The sequence below is a fragment of the Cervus canadensis genome, chromosome 13 (assembly GCF_019320065.1).
Source record: "Cervus canadensis isolate Bull #8, Minnesota chromosome 13, ASM1932006v1, whole genome shotgun sequence".
Taxonomy (NCBI): Eukaryota; Metazoa; Chordata; class Mammalia; order Artiodactyla; family Cervidae; genus Cervus; species Cervus canadensis.
In genome coordinates, this window is record NC_057398.1 from 25,374,242 (window position 1) to 25,396,045 (window position 21,804).

The window sequence follows — 21,804 nt, forward strand, 5'->3', positions numbered from 1 at the left end:
TCCCTCCTTGATCACACCCTACTACAGTTGTCTGTATTAATAAAATTCAATCAGTGTTTGTAGGGGGTAAATCTAGGAATGTGTTTTGACTTCCCCTTCAACCTAATTCTTAAAAATGAAAATCTGAGTCAATCAATCTGGAGACAGACAAATATCAGGTTTAACCTGCTGGATATTCTGGAATCTAACCAGGTTTCACTTTCCAATTGGGAGTTACTAATCAGAAGGGGGAAGAAATGATGAGAAAATCCTATAAAATCCTCAGGCACCAAAGAAGAGATATAGTCATTGCCTGGGTTCTACAAGGGGTTTTAGGTTGGAGTGCCTTGCCAACAACAGCAGAGCTGGTGAGTTACTGATCTCAGCTAAAAACATCCTCATCTTACTCATGGCCAGTGGGTCTTGAATGGTGGCAAACAGTTCAGGATGGCAGAAAAAGTCGTTCGTTTTCTTTTTTTCAAGATGAACAAATTTAAGGCTTTGATTTTGTGTCAAAGTGTAGTTTTGCCTTATTTCCATACCTTTTGTGTGTGCTTGGTTTAAGTCACTTTTAACTGACTTAAGTAAGTTTTTTTTAAATAAAAAAAACTGTATGGAATTTTATTTCTTGACATTTGAAGTATTTCATTTCTGCACTTAGATTATGAAGTATTTCATTTCTGCACTTAGATTACGGCTCATACACTTTGTAATTTTACTAGTTAGGCTTTTAAAATAAAAGCTTAAAATAACATTCTGTATGCTATTTTTAGAGAGTGGAGTCTTTGTACTGGATATGAAGGAAAGGAGTTTAGCAGAAGGAATACTTCATATCAGTACCTCACCAGCTCTGCTGTTGTTGGCAGCAAAGTGACAGCTCTGCTTTTTGATATGTTTTCTAGGTTTGTATAGTTTTGCAAACCAGTGGTTAAGACACTGCATTTCCACTGTAGAGTGTATGGGTTCAATCCCTGGTCCAGGAACTAAGATCCCGCATGCCACATGGCCTAATTGAATATATAAATAAATTAAAATGAACAAAAGTTATTTATTTTTTGATGTACTGATTTAAGGTTTTTATTTTGCTTCTTCTGTGGTTTTGACATAATCCCAAATACTTTAATTGGTGCCTTGGTTTATACCATTTTAAAATATTTTTTTAAGGAGCAGATGATATTTTTAGTGAAAATCATCTGTTGGAATTTTATTTCTTGAAATTTAAAATATTTAATTTGTGCATAAGCAGCATTCATTGTAGGGGTATCTCTTATAGTTCAGTTGGTAAAGAATCAGCCTTCAATGCAGAAGACCTGGGTTCAATTCCTGGGTTGGGAAGATCCCCTGGAGAAGGGAACGGCTGCCCACTGCAGTATTTGGCCTTGAGAATTCCATAGACTGTATAATCCATGGGGTCACAAAGAGTCGGGTACGACTGAATGACTTTCACACTTCACTTACGGTTTCCCAGCCCAGTGAACTGTGGGAACTGAGGATAAAGGCTGTGTTGGGCCACATGATGCTCTTATTCCCTTAGTTTTAAGGCTCTAAGTGATGGATTAAAATTTTCCCCCAAAAAGATGAAGCTTAACTTTCAGCTCATGGTCCCCACCTCCCAGTGGAACATGATTAAACAAAGCAGTGGATGGCATGGATGGAATAGTGGCTGGGCTTCTTCCTCTTTGCTTCTTATGAGGTTCTTGCTCTAGTGCCCAAAGGGGTAAAGCTATGCCATTGTGCCCACTGAGCCCAGAGTGTGTTTGGGCCTAACAGGCACTTGCACCACTGCCAGAGTAGTCACTGCCCTTGGTCCAAAAAAGTTTCCTCTGAACATGGGGCGACAGACTGAGGTGTGTTCTTGTTTGGCCTGAGAAGGATGTCTTGTTCCCTGGAAGTTTCCACAGGATTCCTTTTGGAGCAGAGTCAGGATGCATCTCTGGATACCACCCAGACTCCTGGACCTGGTGGCAATGAGCTTGTTGAGGGATGAGGCCTCAGTCATCACTACTCTGGAATATCTGCCCATTGAGCTCTTCCCCTCACAGCTCATGGGGGCCTTCTATGGAAGACACAGTCAAACTCTGAAGCCCATGAGGCACACCTGGCCCTATGTTCTCCTGCCTCTGGGAGGCCTGATGCAGAAACCTCATGTGGGGACCTTACAAGCAGTGCTGGATGTCCTGCTTGCCCAGAAAGATTGCCCCAGGTGAGTCTAATCCAGGTAGCCTAGTAGGTTAATAGACAACCTGAAGAGAGACCTGGGATCAGAGAGTGGATGGCCAAAAGATGGACTAGAGGCTTCTGATGATGTCAGTGAAGAAGCTCGGAGACCTTGGCCATTGCTAAGCTCTCTTTGGGAAAAGCCTTCCAGCAGTGCAAGAGTGCCTAAGATGCAAGGAAACCTAAAAGTACATGCTATACATCCTTCTAGTGATGCTTAAGTGTACTAGAAGCAGAAATCCAGGAAGGATGGAGGGGGAAGAGGAGAGGGAGGAAACTGAGCCAGAGAGGCAAGAAGAGGGCAAGGCTGCAGGTGACATCAGGAATGTGTGGTAAAAGCTTAGGTGGGAAGTCAGACTGTTGCCTAAATTCTAAGACTGGCTTCACTGTGTATGGATCTTAAACCATCACTGCCCATCTGCTGTTGCCCCACAGGAGGGAATACTGGCCAGGACTTCTGGAGAATGTGGTCTGGATCCAGTGTTGATGTGTCCTCAAGGTCATCAATGGAACCAGTGACTGAGGACAGGTTGAGGACAGGACAGCTCTCAGCTACCTTGGAGGTGTTCACAGGACTTCACCTCATTGAAAGTACCATGGATGCCCACTGTTTATTGAGACAAAGTGGCAGGCTCTACTCCGAGCTTGTTCTAGTCCATTCCATTAATTTCTTTCATCCTTATAAAGAAGTGGAGTATGTTCTACTCTGCAGGACAGATGAGGAAAGGGAACTTTCAAGATACTATGTAATCAAGACTCTGGCTAAAATAAGACTGGGCACCCTGGGTTTGATCATTATCAGATGGTCAGTCAGACCAATTGTAGCCTTGGCCAGATCACTTGTCTTCCAATTTGAGGTCACCTTCTACCCCAGTTTCTAACACATAATTCCTCTTTTTCTATCCCAGATGCCTGAAGACCCCCTTGGACAATCTTGTTACAACTCACTGCCTCCTTACAGCTTCAGATTTGACCCCTTTCCCGGTGTCCAAATATCAGTCAGCTAAAGAGCTTGAATCTGAGTGGTGTCACCCTGACCTATTCTAGTTCTGAGCTCCTCATACATAGCTTTGCTGGAGGAAGTTGTAGCCACCCTACAGAAACTGTACTTAGAAAAGTGTTAAAAAAAAAAAAAAGAAAAGTGTTGAATCAGGGACTCCCACCTTGAGGCCATCCTGCCTGCCCTGAACCACTGTTTTCAGCTCACACTCTTCAGCATGCATGGAAACCCACTCTCCACAGCCATCATAGAGAAGACGCTGCAACTCAACTCCGAGCTGCCCAGTTTAAGTCAAGAGCTGTCCCTGGTCCCTTGGGAAAGTTTCAGCTCTCAGGGAATCCTCCAACTCAGAAGACTTGCCTAGTGTCGGGCTGAATTACTTGAGATCCTGAAAGTCTTAGGTCACCCAATACCACCTGCATTAGCTCCATCTCTGGTCCACACTGTGGAGATGACACATGCTATCGTTCTGAGCCCTTCATATACTGGGGTAATACCCCTGCCAAGCTGGGTGCATTTGTCAAAAGTTTTCTTGGAAACTGAAAGTTAAGACATAGTTGCATTGTGAGTGGACAGAAACCCATGGTTTTGGATGTCTGCTCAAGTGAATGTGAGAAGAAAATGTGATTCAGTGGGGATGCAGGGTTGCAGAGGGAAAAGCTGAGTCTGAGAGGTAAAAGGGTGTCTTAGGGTGATGGGTCCTGTGGAGCCAGAAATATGAGCCTAAATTTCTTTAGGTGAATTTGAGCTTGCCTACACATGTAGGCATTATCCATGGTTGGATGTTTGTAAAGAAAAGGTCAAAAGCAAAAACACCCTCAGTGTAAACTTACTGCTGTGTTGTGTGATGTCTTCTTCAGTTTTCTGTGTATACTTCAGGAATCTCCAGACACTGATAATAGAAAAAGGCACTGAGTTGCTAGGTTCTGAAAACTTACCATTCATACAGCTTCTTTATTCTGTCTGGGGCATCTCTTACCACCATACTTATTTCTGTGGCTCTTCAATAGGTTAATACACACAAAAAGGAACATAGTCAGTGGTCAGTGAGCAACCTGAGTGAGAGCTCTGGGAAGGGCCCTCACTGCTCTCTGAGACAAGGACCCTAGACATGAACATCCTCATGGCTCTCCTGCTGGGCCTGTAAGTCTCGGCCAGTGCTGGAAGGGTTGAGGAGGGTATAGGAGAGACTGAATTTATCTCTAGAGATAGACATTCTGAGCCTCAGGTCTCCTAGGCCACCTGCTTGTAGATCAGACCACGGGATATAAAACAGTTTTGTAAGCAGGTCTGTATATTTCAGTTTTGGCTTATTTTTAAAGCTGCTGTTATGTAAATGCTAGTTGACTAAATAATTGTGTTGTGATTTAGCTAATAAATGTCATTTGAAAATTAGAAAATAATTACTTTTAAAGAATGAATGTGGATTTTAAAAAAACATGCTTCACTTAGGATTTTATTTTATTTTATTTTATTTTTTTACTGTCTTTGGAATTCTTCATTTCATTAAGGTTTTCACAAAATACAAAGCTCAAACATAACTGTCTATATCCACCACAGAACAGAATCAAGTAAGTGGTTAGCACACAATGATCTTTTTCATTTTTAAAAATATAAATAACAGTGTTCAAGGTTGGACAATTTTCTCCCGTGTGTGTTTCTCTTTAAGGCGGTACGTTGCAGGCCCTTCACTGATAAGTATGCGTACTTGTCCACTGCCCACAGGCAGGGAAGGCCACTGTGGATGCGGTCCTGAGGGTGACTCCCACGGATCCGTGTTGCCTCGGCCTGTGAAAAACTAGACCATCAATCAGACACCCTCCGATCTCTGCTCACAGTTCCATTAATTTTCTTTCTACTACGAAGTAACGATAGAAAGGGGGTCACCTCCCAGTGGCATTCAAGCCCTCGGGAGATCAATCATGAAGGGCGAGAAGGAGAAGTACAGGCTTTTTCCTGGATGGAATTTTTGCTTTTATCCAGAAAAAAAAAACAAAAACCAATAACCCACAGAGCTTAACGGGCGGCTTGTACTGAAACATTTTTCAGATTAAATAGTGTTGAGAGAAGGAGTAGTCTTTGGGGTGGGTACTGGAGAGGAGGTTAAAGTGGGGAGGTCACCGCTGGGAAACCACCGTGGCCAGTCCAGCCCCCCACGGCAGTCACATCGCTGGTGAGGCCTGGGGGCAGGGCCAGGGCCCCCGCCTTGGGCACGAAGTCCGAGGGGAGGCTCTCCAGCAGGCACCTGACCTGCTCCTGGCCCAGCTTGATCTTGTCGTCCAGCTCCCTCTGCTCGATGAGGAGTGTCGACTTCATTTTAACGAAATGCCGGTAATCCTGGAGCTGCTCCTTGGAGAGGTAATTGGCCAGGATGTCCAGCACCACACGCTCCCTCCGATCCACGTTCTCCTTGAGCTCCTGGGCGTCCTCGTGCTGAGCAGACAGGACCATCCTCTTCTCATTGAGTGAGCTCCTTTCCTCGTTGCTGGCATCTTCACCGAGGCTGCTGAGCACGTTCTCCACACGGGCCAGGCGCCCCGAGAGGGACAGGAGCAGGTTCACCACCTTGTCCAAGTCCCCAATGAACATCTTGTCAATCTCGTTGGGCTTGCAGAGCTCACTGATCCAGGCCTCCACCTCCTCCCCCAGGGCGTTATTGAGCTTGATGTCCATCAGCAGGCTCCCCTTGGCTTCCTGGAGGGTCTCGAGCTTGTGGGTGAGGCTTCCGATCAGCTCCGCCTTCTTTTCGTTGATGTCTGCCTGCTCCTCTTCCTCATTCACCTCTTCTGGCATAGCTTTGATTTTGTTTAGAAGCTCGGCCTTGGGAGCAGACACGCTGTAGTAGGCAGGACAGTTGACCAACATGCCCACCGCTTCCTTGTCGTCACTCCTCTTGGTCTCACATCCTGGGAAGCTGATGGTTTTCTGCACGGCCTTCCTTTTTATGCTGTTTTCCTTCAGCAAATTAACATCTCGAGGAAACAAACCTTCCATCAGGTCCATAGTTGTCTTCATTCTGGAGTCTGGGTCCAAAATGTCTGCCAGAGATTTGTCTTGGTGGATAATTTCCTTGGCCAGGGTCTCTGTTCTTATGTCTTCTGAGGTCTTCTGAGGACCAGAAGTGACATGCTTTTCTAAACCTGCAGTCCCACTGGCTGGCTCGTGCATGAGGCTGTGGGTCTGTGTGGCAGATGGCTGGCCTGGGCTTGGCTGCTTGCTTAGGGACCCAGCAGGCTGGGGCAGAGTGCCTGTGGTGGAGGGCGGGTTGGTCTCCTTGGCCTCCAAACTCTTGCCTGAAGTTTGCGATCTGGAACCCAGCAGCTGATTATCAACCAGAAGGGCTGCACCAGGCATGGACCTTTCCTTGGCAACTGTCACCTTGGCAAGTTTGCTGGCGCTGGAGCAGGGCTCCAGGTAGCCCTCCTCCCACTGGGTCGGGCACACAGCTTCGGGGGGAGGCAGAGGGAAATGGTCCAGGCCCTGGGCCGGGGATGCCTGGCTGGTTGTTGGCGGCGGGGGCGGCGGCGGTGGGGGCGGCAGCAGGTCATCACAGCGGGGGCTGGAAGTGGTGGTGGGGCGTGGGTCCCTCACAAACACCTCGTCGTCCTCACAGTCCTCGCGAGGTGGCGGGGAAGCCAGCAAGGCTGACTCGGAGATCCGGAGGGAAAGCCTGCCCGGCATGCCTGGGGCCCCGAGAGGCGTATCCGGGTCGGAAGTGCTGCTCGAGCTGGGGGCATTCCGTGGCTTGGGATAGTGCTTCGGGGGGTCCTCGGGGAGGCTCTCCTCTCTGACCATATATAGGCCCGCTTCATCCAGGGCGGGGAGGCCCGCATCCCTGTGCGCTCTTCCATTCCACACTCAGGGCTGGGAGGCTGGGCCGGGCTGTGGCTGCCGCTGCTTCTGGGGGTCCCGGCTGGTGTGGAGGGCTGTGCTGCGGCCTGTGAGCAATAGCTCGAAGGGCCAGGGCAGGCAGGACCGAGCTCAGAGGTGCAGCCCTGGCGTCTGGAAGATGCTTGTGAGCTCCCGAGGACAGTGGCGGAGGGCAAGGCGTTCTGCTGGCCTGTCTCGGAGGGTCCAGCGGCCCCGGACCCCCGTTTGGCACAGAGGTACCACCACTACCTGCTTTGCAGCCCGAATCCCCCCAGTGAGGGCTGGGATAGTGTCTGAGCGCTGGCATCTCTTCACGGCTGGAACAGCTGAATGGCCTGGAACCTGGGCCAGCCAAATAACACGGATCCTTCATGAGACCAAAGTCACTGTTTTTCCCCAAAAGCACATCCTGGCGCTTGTCTGCGGTGGGAGATGACCGTGACCTCATGTGGACAGGGACAGTCTGGACATCCGAGTGCTCCAGCAGGTCCTCGGCAGACATGGACTTTGCGGCCCTCCCAGCCGTGGCCCCTCACGGGGAGGGCTCCCCTGGGGTCCCATTCAGTCTCTGGGGGCCCTTTGATCCACTGTTAGCTCTACCGAGCAGTTCTCTTGGCGCTGGGTCCCCGCGGTGCCTTTTCCCAAGGTGGCCGCCGCCGGCAAAGGAGCTGCTGCGATCTCGGGAGGCCCGCTGGGTCTCCCCAGCACTCCCCACCGCAGTGGCTGGCAGAAGGGCGGTCTCCCTGCGGGGCGGCAGGCTAGGCTCCCGGAGCGAGCAGAGACTGGAAGCCGTGGCGAGGCCCGGGCCCTCGGGCAGGAGGTAGGTGCTCTGGGCGCGCTCCAGCAGCCGCCCGGGCTCCTGCAGGCCGCAGCCGGCGCCCGCGGGCCGCTTGCCGGTCTTGCGCTGAATGTAGCCGGCCAGCGCGCTCTGCTGGAACTGCTTCAGCTCGGGCCCCGACAGGCTGAGGGTCGAGCAGGCTCTGCCGTCTCGCTCGAAGATGCGGCGCCGGTCGGTCACCGAGCCATCCATAAAATGCGGCCCCTTCCTCGGCGGCCCAGGGGGCTCGGGTTCGGGTTCCTCCGAGACCCCCACCTCGTGCATCTTCTCGGGCTCCAAGTATGAGCGCTTCTTCCGCTCGGGGGTCAGATGCCGGCGCGGACCCCTCCGGGTGGCGGGGGGCGCGAGCCGGGCCGGGTCCCCCTCGGCCGGGGTCACGCTGTGCCGCTCGCGCGGGGTGTGCGGGGAGGCGGAAATCGGCGCCTCCGGGCTGCGCAGCCCCACGTGGGCCGAGGCGGGTCGCAGGCGCCAGGGTCTGGAGACCACGGGCGTCCCGGGCTCGAGGTCCCGGCGTCGGAAGGACGTGGACCCCAGGACGCGGGACTGCGCGTTCTTGATGCTGTTCCGGTAGGCGCGGCTGAAGGGGGTGTCCTGCACGGGCGACTCGGGCGTGCGGGGCCTGTCGTCTGACCACATGGCCTCCTTCTCGGCCTCGCTGAAGAGCTGGAAAGTGCTCTGGCTGCGGAGCAGACGGGCGTCCCGCCTCGGGAGCTCCCCACCCTGGAGTGGGGCACCCCGGCCACCCTCCGCAGCCCGCCTCGGCTGTTGACCACACGGCTGCCAGGAAACCTCTTCTGACTTTGGCTCCCCGTTTTTGAAGTGCTGCTCTCCATTGCCTAGGGGTTCAGTGGATTCGGAAAAATGTATACGGCCTTTAGTCTCCTCCGAGTCATTCCCCAAAGTACTGGAGGCTGGGAGTGTCCTGTGGGGCCTGTAGTTATAGCCGTAGGTAGAGCCGCCGGCACTCGGGGGCCTCTGGCCAGCCTGCTCTCGCTGCTCGATCTTGGAAACCTTCTCCAGCATGGAGCAGTGGGGCTTCCCCTACTGAAAGCCCTGCAAAGCCGAGGTGCTGCTGGAACTCAGCCTCCTCCGGCCCAGACTGGAGGTCTCCTGTGGGGATGGGGAGGGCGGCTCTTCATATGTCGGGTCTGAACTGTGGAAAGAGGCCAAGGTTCTCCCCTTTGGCCTTGGATAGGACACCGACCTGTCCAGCTGGCTCTTGTGATCAGCAAGAGGAGTCCTTCCAGACTCTTCTCCCTTGGTATCGACTGCGCAGGCAGATGAGCCTTCCAGATAGACTTCCTGGGCTGCTCCTCCGAGATCCAGGCTGCTTTGCCTTCTTAGACTCTCAGGAATGTTCTGGAGGGAGGAGAAGGCAGCTGCAGTCTTGCTGAAGCTGCCTGGCACACTCTGGCCCAGGCTGCCTCTGTGGAACCTCCCCCAGAGGTTGGCATTGTGGTCTTCATGGGAATCCCCCTCCCAAGGCTCTGAGGGCAGGAAGGATCTCTTGTCTTCACCCACTTGCCATGCCTGAACCTGAGGGGATTGGAGGCTGTGGTAATTAGAATATTTGTTGCCCTGGGTGCTCTTTCTCTCACTGGGATGTGGGCTGTGGCCTTCTAGAGGTGTGAGAAGTCTCTTCTGGGAGGTCTCCTCGTTCTCAGGCACTAAGGGAAAATGGACTTTATAGGCGACACATTTGGCTGAAGTTTCAGGTTTCCTCTCTACTAGGGACACTGAGTCCCGTTCTAGGGGCTGGCAGAAGGCGAAGCCAGGCCTGCTAAATCCGTTCTGGTTCCCATTCTCGTCAAGGGCAGCCATTCTGTCGCACGCTCCCTGAGGAGGTGTGTACCCACCCTCCTTGGCCAGGGCAGGGTAGAGGGTACCATTTCCACTCACAGAAGGCCGGGGCACCTGGGCGAAGTGTGGCTCCAGGGAAGGTACTGGGTAGATGCCAGTCGGCAGCAGAGGTTGGCCAGGCTGGGCCTTCTGGGTGTAATTGTGCTTGGGCTTCACTGGAGGGCTGCTTTCTGGGCTCTTCTCTAGCACAGTATGCAGCTGTTCCTCTATGAAGGGAAATTTCAGGGTGCCTGCCGAGTTTGCCGGAGGCCGGCAGAACCGTTTCTGATCTAGGCTAGACCAGGAGCTGGGCCGCTCTCGCTGCCGGAAGGCTGCATAACTGTCACTTCGAGCTGGGGGCAGGGGCGCACCCACTTTAGGAGGCAAGTTGTCCACAGCGGTCTCTAAGGAACCGGAGCACTGCTGGCTCCAGGAAGAGGGGGGCGTGCCTTTGCCTCGAGGAACATTATGGAATTTATCGTAGCCCTGACCATCAGCCGAGGCTCGAGTCTCCCTACCTTGGAGAAGCAGGCCTGAAGAGTTCACCTCATACTCTGCGGAGACCCCCCTCCAGGGGTCATAGACCGTCTTAACATAGCGAATATCTGCCTGCCTCATCCCTTCTAGGAGGCCACCTCGAGCAGAAGTGGTGTCCGTGGAGCCCGAATGCTCCCGGCCAGAGACGCCAGGGGGTGGATACTCGAGGATGCTGGAACTGGTGGAGAAGGAGCTGTAAGCCGAGTCTCTCTTGCTGTGGAGGTGGCTGAGCTGGTCAATGCTTCTGGTGGACTTGGCTGGGGAGAGAAGGTGGCAGGGTGGGTATCCCCTGCCGGGCTCCAGGCTCTCCATGCTCCCCTGGGAGCTGCACCGGTCGGGGCTCTGCCTCAGATACGCGTGGTCATAGCCAGAGAGGTCACTGGTGGAGGAGCTGGAATGGTAGCTCTGGGGCCAAGGCGTGCCAATTGCACCCTGAGATATCTGCATCATGCTGGCATCGGGTTGGTTCTCCCCAAGTTTGGTCGAGTGCCAAGAGTGGGGCTGGCCTGCAGGTTCAGTGCGTCTGTGCTTCAGCCGAGGTTTAACCCCTCCTGACCATGCCACTTTCCCGTGCTGGGGGTCAGAGGTGAGGTGCTCTGGGCCGAAGGAGTCAGAGGTGCCAGTGTCTGCAGGGCCTGGGTCTGCACATGCATCTCTGCTTTCTGAACTGAGCTTCAGCCAATACTGAAGAAGCAGTTCCAGATCGCCCTGTTCCTGTAGCTCTCTTGAACACCAAGGGGAGGTGTCTGGGGAGGGTCTCTCCAGATCCCTTTAGCTCCTGATTTCTACTACATTTCCATGAGGATGGGCAGAGGGGGCTCCAATCTCCTCCGTGTGGGCTGTTACAGCCTTAGGAAGAACTCAGTTCTGACAATCAGCAGTTTTGTTCTTTTGCTTGTGTTTTGCCTGGGGAAGCTTCCTTGCCAGCCACCTCCACTCCAGTCCCCCTCCAACCCAGGGGCCAGCGCCACCATCGCCGCTTGCCCGGCCGCGGTCGCCCCCGGCAGCAGCGCGGGGCTCGGGGCCAACGCCAAGTTCAAACCTCGCCGCAGCTCGGAGGAGGCGGCGCGGGGCATCGCCGGCGGGGCCGGGCCGCGCTTAACAATGGGAGGCTCGGCCGGGCCCTGCGCCCCGGCTACAGCGGCGAGCCTGGGGCGCGAGGCTGCTGGGGGTGAAGCGGGGCGCCCCGCCCGGAGGGTGCGGGGGCGCCCGACCACCACGCCTACCGGGCCGCCGGGGCCGAGCCGGAGGGCCACTTAGGATTTTAAAACTGATTTTAAAAGTCAATGAACAAAGTTCTTTTTCTCCCTTAGAAATAATCAAATTTTAGAGATGGAAGGATTGAAATCATGTTTTTTTTTAAGCAGACTTATTTGTGAGAACAGTTTGACATTTACAATATAACTGTTCCCTCGTAGCTCAGTCCGTAAAGAATCTGCATGCAATGCAGGAGACCAGGATTTGACCCCTGGGTTGGGAAGATCTCCTGGAGAAGGAAATGGCAACCCACTCTAGTATTCTTGCCTGGGAAATCCTATGGACAGAGGAGCCTGGCAGGTTACAGTCTATGGGGTACCAAGAGTCGGACACAACTTAGTGACTCAACCATCGAGCAGAAAGTACAGAGAATTTCCATCTAGCTCCTCACCCCACATACACACAACCATTCTACCAGCATCGTGATCATTTGTTATAATTTGTTCCACAAATTATAATGTATGAGTAATACATTTTTATAACGCATAATTTTATAAATACATAATTATAATGTATGAGTAATACATTTGTTATAATTCTTGAACCTACACTGAGACAGACATCATTATCACCCACATGTCATAGTTCACACCAAGAGTCACTCTTGGAGTTGTAGAGTTTATGAGTTTGGGGAAATATGTACTTGTATATCCTACAGATTAATGCTTTTGAACTGTGGTGTTGGAGAAGACTCTTGAGTGTCTCTTGGACTGCAAGCAGATCCAACCAGTCCATCCTAAAGTCCTGAATATTCACTGGAAGTGAAAGGTTGTTGCTGAACGATAAGACGCCGGGATTCTTGGCCTCTGGAGGAGACAAATTCAATCCGGGGCCAGAGACGAGGCTGGATCACTCAGAGCTTTTGTGTAATAAAGTTTTATTAAAGTATAAAGGAGATAGAGAAAGCTTCTGACATAGGCATCAGAAAGAATACCCGCCTCCTAGTCTTTAGCTGTAAGTTATATAGTCACTCACAGTCTGTTAATGAAAAGAAAGGAATGTCTTAGAATTTAGAATGGTACCAGATAATTCATCCCTGGCCATAAAACGATTGACTTGAATCTTGTAGAAGGGCAGATTACCAACAAATAGTTTCGTTTACATAGATTAGGGGAACAATATCTGAGTAAGTAGGTTAGGCCATTTGGCGGAACTTACAGAGTCTGGGGTAACTTAACATATCTTAAGACAAACATTTCCATAAAAAAAAGTATTGGTTAACTCAAGGTTTGAGAGTAGTTAGCTTCAGGTGAAACCAGGTGTCATGGCAACACAGCATTTTTAAGAGAAACCTCCTTTTAAATTTGTATAGAGAAGAAAAAAATATCGCTGGTTTGTTTCCTCCTGCTGCTTAAGAGAGATAAAAATGTCTGGCACTTGCAGCCTATTTCCTCTGTTTGGAGACCCCTGGCCTTCCTGCCTGTTACCCTCTCAGAAGGACTGATGCTGAAGCTGAAACTCCAATACTTTGGCCATCTGATGTGAAGAAATGACTCATTTGAAAAGACCCTGATGCTGGGAAAGATTGAAGGCAGGAGGAGAAGGGGACAACAGAAGATGAGACGGTTGGATGGCATCACTGACTCAATGGATATGAGTTTGAGTAAGCTCTGAGAGTTGATGATGGACAGGGAAGCCTGGAGTGCTGCAGTCTGTGGGGTAGCAAAGAGTTGGACATGAGTGAGTGACTGAACTGATATCCTGCAGAGTAACTGTACTGCCCTAAAAATCCTCTTTCCTCTGCTTTGCTGTGCTTAGATGCTCAGTCATGTCTGACTCTTTCCGACCCCACGGACTGTAGCCTGTCAGCTTTACTTTACTCTTTATCTTTCTGTCCCTACAACCCTGGAGACCACTAGTCTTTTTTGCTTTCCCCACAGTTATTCCAAAATGTCATATAATTGGAATCATACAGTATATAGTCTTTTTTATTGGCTTCTTATTTAGTAATATACATGTAAGTTTCCTCTATGACTTTTCATGTTTTGACAATATTCCACTGCCCGAATGCACTACAGTTTATTTATTCATTCATTTACAGAAGCATATCTTGGTTACTTACTTAGTTTGCTGCTATAAGTATCTATGTTCACATTTGATGGTGACATAAGTTTTAAATTCATTTGGGTAGATACCAAAGAGTGAGACTGTCGGATCATATAAAAAGGGATGGACATGTACCACTGTGCTATTTAAAATGGATAACCAACAAGGACCTACTGTAGAGCACATGGAACTTTGCTCTAATGGGAGGGGAGTTTAGGGGAGAATGGATCCATGTATATGTATGGTTGAGCCCCTTCACTGTTTACTTGAAACTGTCACAACATTGTTAATCAGTTACACCCCAAAACAAAATTAAAAGTTAAGGAAAATTTTAAAAATGAAAAGGGAGTGCATTACAATTTTTTTTCTTTTTTGTCAATTTTTCCTGTTACAGATGGTCCCACAAAAGGCAGGGACTTTGTCTCTATCATCCTGTGATTCTCACAACTGAACAAAAAGCCTGGTGTGACACTAAATGCATCTAACTTGGGTCATAAAAATAATTAACATTAGATTATATCCAAATGTTATTTCATACTGCGATGCTAATTTGAGGAAATTCAACATTAGTTGTCTGCCAATAACATAAATAAAGTGAATAGGGAAGAAATAGCACTGTGCTCAATACATTTGTACAGTAAACTGTACATCAAAGTATAACTAACCAGGAACCTATGGGTCCTTCCCAGGCCAGATACCCCACATTCTCCTTTTACCTCTTAATTATAGAAAACATTTAGCCTCCTAGGTCTTCCCTGAGTCCCAGTGAGTGAATTTAATCAGAAGGTAAGAGAGGGAAGAGGTGGCCTGCAGGAGGTGTTCTTCTACTCTGGCTGGTCTGCCATGGAGATGGCGAGGAGGCGATGGGCGTTGAGGGGCTGGCTCGGGTGGCAGCGGAGCCACTGTGGATGCAGCGGCTCTGCTCGGCGCCAGGGCAGGGCCGCCGCCACTTCCGCCTCGTCGCCCGGGCGCCGGTGTCCAGGGCCCCAGTGGGCTGTGCAGGGCGAGCAGCGCATCGGCTCCTGTCACCCGGGCCTCGGCCTGGGCCTCCCCTTCGTGTTGGACGTAAGCGGGGACTGGACCGGCTCTTCCAACGGCGCTGCCTCAGTTTCCAGTCAGGCCCTCAAAAGCCTCAGGAAGAAGCGGCCGCTTTTCCCTTGGTTTGGAGTGGATACTGGTGTGACCCTGGTCAAACTTCTTTATTTAGAACCCAAAGACATCATTGCTGAAGAAGAAGTGGAAAGTCCTAAAAGCATCGGGAAGTACCTGACCTCCAGTGTGGCTTATGGGTCCACAGGGATTCGGGACGTGCACCTGGAGCTGAAGGACCTGATTCCGTCCTTCAGCAAAGGACGCAAAGGCAATTTGCACTTCATATGGTTGCCCACTCATAACATACCTGCTTTTATTCAGATGGGCAGAGATAAAAATGTCTGGAATCTCCACACTGTCCTTTGAGCCTAGGCTAGAGTTGGAGCCTGCACATTTGAGCAGGATTTTCTCACAGTATGCCTTTTTAGCTTGTATACAATTTATGATAATTTGTTAAAAACAGTACCAATAGAAAGTGGTGGAATCATTTCCATCTCTAATGGAATCTGAATTTCCTTGAAGTCAAATTAAGATTAAATAGTGATAGGAGTTGCCATCTAGAGATTGTTGTGTAGTTTACTTTTTGCCCAACTCAGATGAGTTAATGAGAATCAGAACTGCTAAAAGCATAGCATTTTGTTGTTCTTGTATTATGAAAAAATAATAAAACTGCAATAAGTAGAGTAAGGAACTACCAGTGAAGGGCAGTATCATTGTTTTGAACAATTAAATTGAAAAATAGTTTTAAAAAATTAATGCCATTTCATGTTATAAAATTGTTTCTAATCTTATCTACCACATAATTTTCTTTTTCTTTTTTTTTAATGCATGATCTTTATTGCTCTTAAGCTATTCAGGCAAAAATGTTATGGTCCCCTGGAAATCGACTCAACCACATGGTAGCCTCTTACTTGCTTCTCATTACACGTTCTTTCTTTCTTTCTTTTTTTTTATGGAGTATAGTTGTTTTACAATATTGTGCTAGTTTATTTAAAAAACCAAAAATGGAACTAGCATATGACCCAACAATCCCACTCCTGGGTATATACCCTGTATTGGTCACTCGGTCATGTCTGACTCTGTGACTGCATGGACACTCTTTGCGACCCCATGGATTGTAGCCTACCAGGCTCCTCTGTCCATGGGATTCTCCAGGCAAGAATACTGTAGTGGGCTACCATTTCCTTCTCCAGGGGATCTTCCCAACCCAGGGATCAAACCCGGGTCTCCCGCATTGGAGGCAGACGCTTTAACCTCTGAGCCACCAGGGAAGCCCTTTACAATATTGTGCTAGTTTATTTAAAAAATCAAAAATGGAACTACCATATGACCCAACAATCCCACTCCTGGGTATATACCCTGTATTGGTCACTCGGTTGTGTCTGACTCTGACTGCGTGGACTGTAGCCCACAAGCCTCCTCTGTCGATGGAATTCTCCAGGCAAGAATACTGGAGTGGGTAGCCATGACCTTCTCCAGGAGATCTTCCTGACTCAGGGATCAAACCCAGGTCTCCCGCATTGCGGGCAGATTCTTTACCATCTGAACCACAAGGGTTCATTGCAGCACTATTTGCAGTTCCCAGGACATGGAAACAACCTAAATGTCTCTTGACATTTGGATACCACATAATTTTCTTATCCTCTTCATTTATTTCTTGGAGGTTTTACTATTTAAAAATGTGAGGAACTCTGGTCCAAAGCAGTGTTTTTAGGCCTCAGGGCTAGTCTGAGATGGTTGACAGTCGACTCTCCTTTCCCCAAATGCTTTTTGATGTGTCCTGTGCTGCACACTTATTAACAGGAGTCTGGACACTAGTGGGAGTGCCAGAGGGCACTTGATTTTGTTTTCATTCAGTAAACATGTATGAGGCCTTGAGGCTAGGTCCTTTGAGAGTGAATGTGGGGGTAGATGGGAGAATTGACAAACGGATTTGCCAAGACTCCGATCTTCAGGGTGCAAAGTAGATTTAAAAAATATTTAGTGACCATGGCTTTAATGCCACCAATGAGAATGTTATTGCAGAGATTCTGCCTTTACCTATATTATTTTTCACCCCACCCCAGTTGAGTGTCATTGTACTGTTTGTGACTTTGTCTTCTTTCTATTGTCTTCTATCCTCTTTCTCTCATAACTGACTATAACCATCATATAGAATTGACATGAATTTTAAAAGAAGGTATTGTTTGAATTTTTCTTGGTTTTTTGTTTTCAGTGGTTTCTTTTCTATGAGTGAGTAAATGGGAAGATAGCAGGAGGAGAGGAGGTCCCCGTCCTTTGCGGTCATAGTGGACTCTGGAGGATAACTGATAGGTAAAGGAGAAAACCTACCTATTTCTGGGACCCTATAGAGATACTTTTGGAACATATTTGAAAACCATTCAGGCTGTTACCAGAGGTTGTGTGGTAATCCAAGGAGAGGTGCAGAATATATTTTAGACCTCAGGAACTTCCTCCTAGGCTGTTGGGGTTTCTCATCTGTATGCACCAGCACTGTCCTTGAAAACTGTATGAAAATGAAATGCCTAATAAATCCTGTTTGTGCCTTGAGAGCGATTATTATTTAATAAACCATAGTGAAACAATTCTAATTTAAAAAAGCAAAAGAAAATAAGAGAAAGTGGGGAAATAGTCAAGCGAGACAAATGATAATAGTTCAGCCATTAATGAAATTAAAAGACCTCTAAAACTTTTTGATGTGGAGTCAAATTGGCAGAATAGGGGGATGTGAAGCTCACCTCTCCCCACAAGTACTTCAAGAATACATCTGCAAATGGAACAATTATCACAGAGCACCTGCTGAACACTAGTAGAATACCTTGGGCATCTAAAAGGACTAGAAAAATACCCTGGCAACCAGGTAAGATGAGAGAAAGATAAAAGAAAAGAGAGAACAGAATGGTCCCTACATCCATGGGGTGGAGGAGTGGAAGGAGAGGAGAGGGTCCCATACCTGGAAAAGCCCCCTCGCTGATTGGGAGATCAGCTAAGACAGGAGGGAAGCTTCAGGGGCTCAGAAGATAGTGCAGCAACATGTCTGTGGCAGACAGGACAGAGTAAGACGTACACTGAAGGTCCTTGCTACTATCCTGCATGCCCCAGCCTGAGATGTGTGTCTGCTATTGTGGATGGGGGCTGAACACTGGAACGTAGGATTTGGAGAGCAGACCCTGTGAGGGGGCTGCTGTCAGGTGCAAAGAGACAGACTGAAGGGATGGGAGTAAGGCGCTCCACAACCAGGGATGTTTGTGGAAGAAGCTCAGGCTACCATAGAACCACAGTGATGCTGCTGAGTTACACACCAGGGCAGGGCCACTATGGCAGCCTTCCACACATGCTGGTCCCAGGCTCCATGGGTATAAGGAGCAACACCCACCTGAGCAGGCTTGCATACCCCACCCACCACAGCCTCCCAGACTCTTGAGAGCCCTCAGTCACCCAGCTAATCACCACCTCTGCACCTGCCCACCTGAGTGAGGGAATGTGCTCCAGGGCAGCCCCTGGAGCAGATACTGGTGGGAGAATGACACAAAGAGGTGGGGCTGAAGCCACAGCTGAGCCCCAGGAGTTGTGCAACTAAGGGAGAAGAGCTGAACTCTCTCCTTGCGACTGTGAATCATGGATTTACACCCCAGCTGCTAGTTTTGTGAACTCAGTGCCTATGGAACATCTAAATGGATGAGCATTCACACAGTGGAGACAGGTCTACCTTTAGCAGCTGTAGGCTCTGGGCACATACCCATGGGGATTGGTTCAGGACAGAATCAGAGGTGCCATCTTAGCTCCTACAGTGGGTTCAGGTGCATGATTCCTGAAGTCCTGGGACCTGACTTCAAGCAGGTGGCTTGGTGAAAACAACACCTGTGATGCACCAGGACCAATTGCCTGTATTCCCATTGTCAAGGTGGGGCTGAGAGCTTTTCCAATAGCAGTGTAACTTCTGAGTCAGCCCAATGGATAAAAAGTGACATAAGAAGAGTACAGTCAAAGGTGAACAGCTCCAGATGAGGAAAACTCAGTGACCACTCTCCCAGTTGGAATGTTCCAATCCCACCTACCTCACACAGCAGATCACAAACACAGCTCAGGAAAAGATCTGAGGGTCTCTACTCCAACAACTAGGGAGCAAATCTGCCTCCTAACAGGGCAGTGACAACCCCAGACCAAAGGGGCAGTCCTGCTTAATATCCAGTGCAGGCTTAGGTCACCACGACCTCAGCCACACCTCCTTTCAATAGGATAATGGCCTTCATACACAGAGGAAAGAGGAGACAGATATACGTATTAAAAACAGCTTTTGCACCAGAAAAATATTAAACCCACACAGGCTACACAGTGACATTCCCACATAAAAAATAGCCCTCTAAGACAAGAGGAAGAACTCACAGAGCATTTGACTTTGAAGGCCAGTGGGGCATTGTGTGCCACAGGCCTGGGAAAAAGTGAATTTTCACTCTTGGAGCATGCACATAAGAACTCACAAGCACTGTGACACAGCATTTAGCTATACCTCCACAGGAATCAGGGTAGACCTAACTCTTGGAGAGTCTCTTGCAGTAGTGGGGGTTGTTTGTAACTCACTGTGTGGGCAAGGACACAGGCAGTAGAGGCCCCAGGGAATATCAGTCAGCATGAACTATCCCAGAGGTCCCCATTTTGGCACCAAGCCTTGGGCCCACCCAGTAGTCTGTAACAACAGACTGGTTCAAAATTGGGAAAGGAGTACATCAGGACTATATATGACCATGCTGCTTATTTAACCTATATGCAGAGTACATCATGCAAAATGCCAGGCTGGATGAATCGCAAGCTGGAATCATGACTGCTGGGAGGAAAAATATCAACAACTTCAGATATGGAAATGACGCCACCTTAATGGCAGAATGTGAAAAGGAACTAAAGAGCCCCTTGATGAAGGTGAAAGAGGAAAGTGAAAAAGCTGACTTAAAATTGAACTTTCAAAAAACTAACACCATCACATCTGGCCCCATCACTTCATGGCAAATAGATGGTGAAAAAGTGGAAACAGTGACAGATTTTCTCTTCTTGGACTCCAAAATTACTGTGAATAGTGATTGAAGGCACAAAATTAAAAGATACTTGCTCCTTGGAAGAAAAGTTATGACATAACTAGATAACCTACTAAAAAGAAGAGACATTACTTTGACAACAAAAGTTCATCTAGTGTCTAGTCAAGGCTATGGTTTTTCCAGTAGTCATGAATGGATGTGACAGTTGGATGATAAAGAAGGCTAAGCATGGAAGAACTGATGCTGGAGAAGACTCTTGAGAGCAGCAAGGTGATCAGCAAGGAGATCAAATCAGTTAACCTGAAGGAAATCAACCCTGAATATGCATTGGTTGGATTGATGCTGAAGCTGAAGCTTCAATACTTTGGCACCTGATGTGATGAGTCAACTCATTAGAAAAGATGCCAATGCTGGCAAAGACTGAGGACAGGAGGAGAAGGGGCAACAGAGGATGAGATGGTCGGATGGCATCACAGACTCAATGGACATGCATTTGAGCAAACTCTTGGAGACAGTGAAGGACAGAGAAATCTGGCGTGCTGTAGTATGGAGTAGCAAAGAGTCAGACAGAACTTAGTGACTGAACAACAACAAGGAGAGATGAAATATCTCAAGCCAAACAACCAGCAAGACAGGAACTGATTCTCAGCAAACAAGCTATCTAAAGTCATACTGAACTAACAGCTACCTCAAAACACACTCCTTGACATGATCCTTCACATCAGAGGAACAAGGTCCAACTTTACCCATCAGAGGGCAAGCATCAGTTCTCCACCGCCAGAAAGCCTGCAGCCCTGGACCAACCTCACCCACCAGGGGGCAGACACCAGAGGCAAGAGGAACTACAATCCTGCAGCCTGCAGAAAAGAGACCACAAACACAGAAAGTTAAACAAACATATTGCAAATGAAGGAACAAAATAAAACCCACAAAAACTAAATGAAGAGGAGAAAAACAGTCAACCTGAGAAATAATGTAGAATAATGATCATAAAGATGACCTCAAATCTCAGAAAAAGAATGGAGGCACAGATCAAGAAGATACGAGAAATGTTTAACAAGGAGCCAGAAGATTTAAAGAGCAAACTGAGATAAACAATGTAATAAGTGAAGTGAAAAAATACACCAGAAGAAATCTATAGCAGAAACTTAGGCAGAAGTATGAATAAGTAAGCTAGAAGACAGAGAGGCAGAAATCACTGCCACAGAACAAAATAAAGACTATAAGAATAAAAATAAAGGAGGATACACTCAAAGACCTCTGGGACAACATTAAATACACCAACATTCCTGTTATTGGAGTCTCAGAAGAAGAAGGAAAAAGAAAGTTCCTGAAAAAATATTTGAAGAGATTATAGCTGAAAACTTCACTAACACGAGAAATGAAACACTCACTCAAGTCCAGGAAGCACAGAGTACCATAGAGGATGAAACCAAGGAAGAATATGTCAGCATATATTAATCAAACTGGAAAAAATTAAAGACAAAGAAAAGATATTAAAAGCAACAAACATCATACAAAGAAATAACCATAAGGTTATCAGCTGATTTTTCAGCAGAAACTCTGCAGGTCAGAAGGGAGTAACATGATATATTTCAAGTGATGAAAGGGAAAAACATGCAACCAAGAATGCTCTACTCAGCCAGGCTTTCATACAGATTTAATGGAGAAACCAAAAACTTTACAGAGAAGCAAAAGCTAAAAGAATTCAGAACCATCAAACCAGCTTTACAAAACAAGTGCTAAAGACTTCTAAATTAGAATTTCATAAGAACTGGAAATAAAAAAACTACAAAAGATACACAAACAAAAAAAGAAAAATAAAAAGCAATCCCAACATAACACTAAAGATAGGCATCAAATCACAACAGCGGAAAATAGAAGGGGAAGGGAAGAAAAAAGTTCAACAAAAACAAATTGAAAACAAAAAACTGTTAATAGAAACACACATAGAAATAAATACCTTAAATATAAATGGATTAAATTCTCCAATGAAAAGACATAGACTGGCTGAATGGATACAAAAACAGGACCCATATATATGCTGTCTACAAAAGACCCACTTCAGACCTAGGGACAAATACAGACTGTAAGTGAGG

At 48.1% G+C, this 21,804-nt stretch overlaps 1 protein-coding gene across 1 annotated transcript; it reads right to left on the minus strand.

Moving 5' to 3' along the window:
- Window positions 1-4,678: 4,678 nt before the first annotated feature.
- On the minus strand, window positions 4,679-11,080 carry LOC122451722 (protein Shroom3-like). Its single transcript, XM_043484635.1, is given in 4 exon segments — window positions 4,679-6,988; window positions 6,991-7,166; window positions 7,169-11,004; window positions 11,073-11,080. Coding segments are annotated over 4 exon segments (5,709 nt in total). The 3' UTR covers window positions 4,679-5,299.
- Window positions 11,081-21,804: the final 10,724 nt, after the last annotated feature.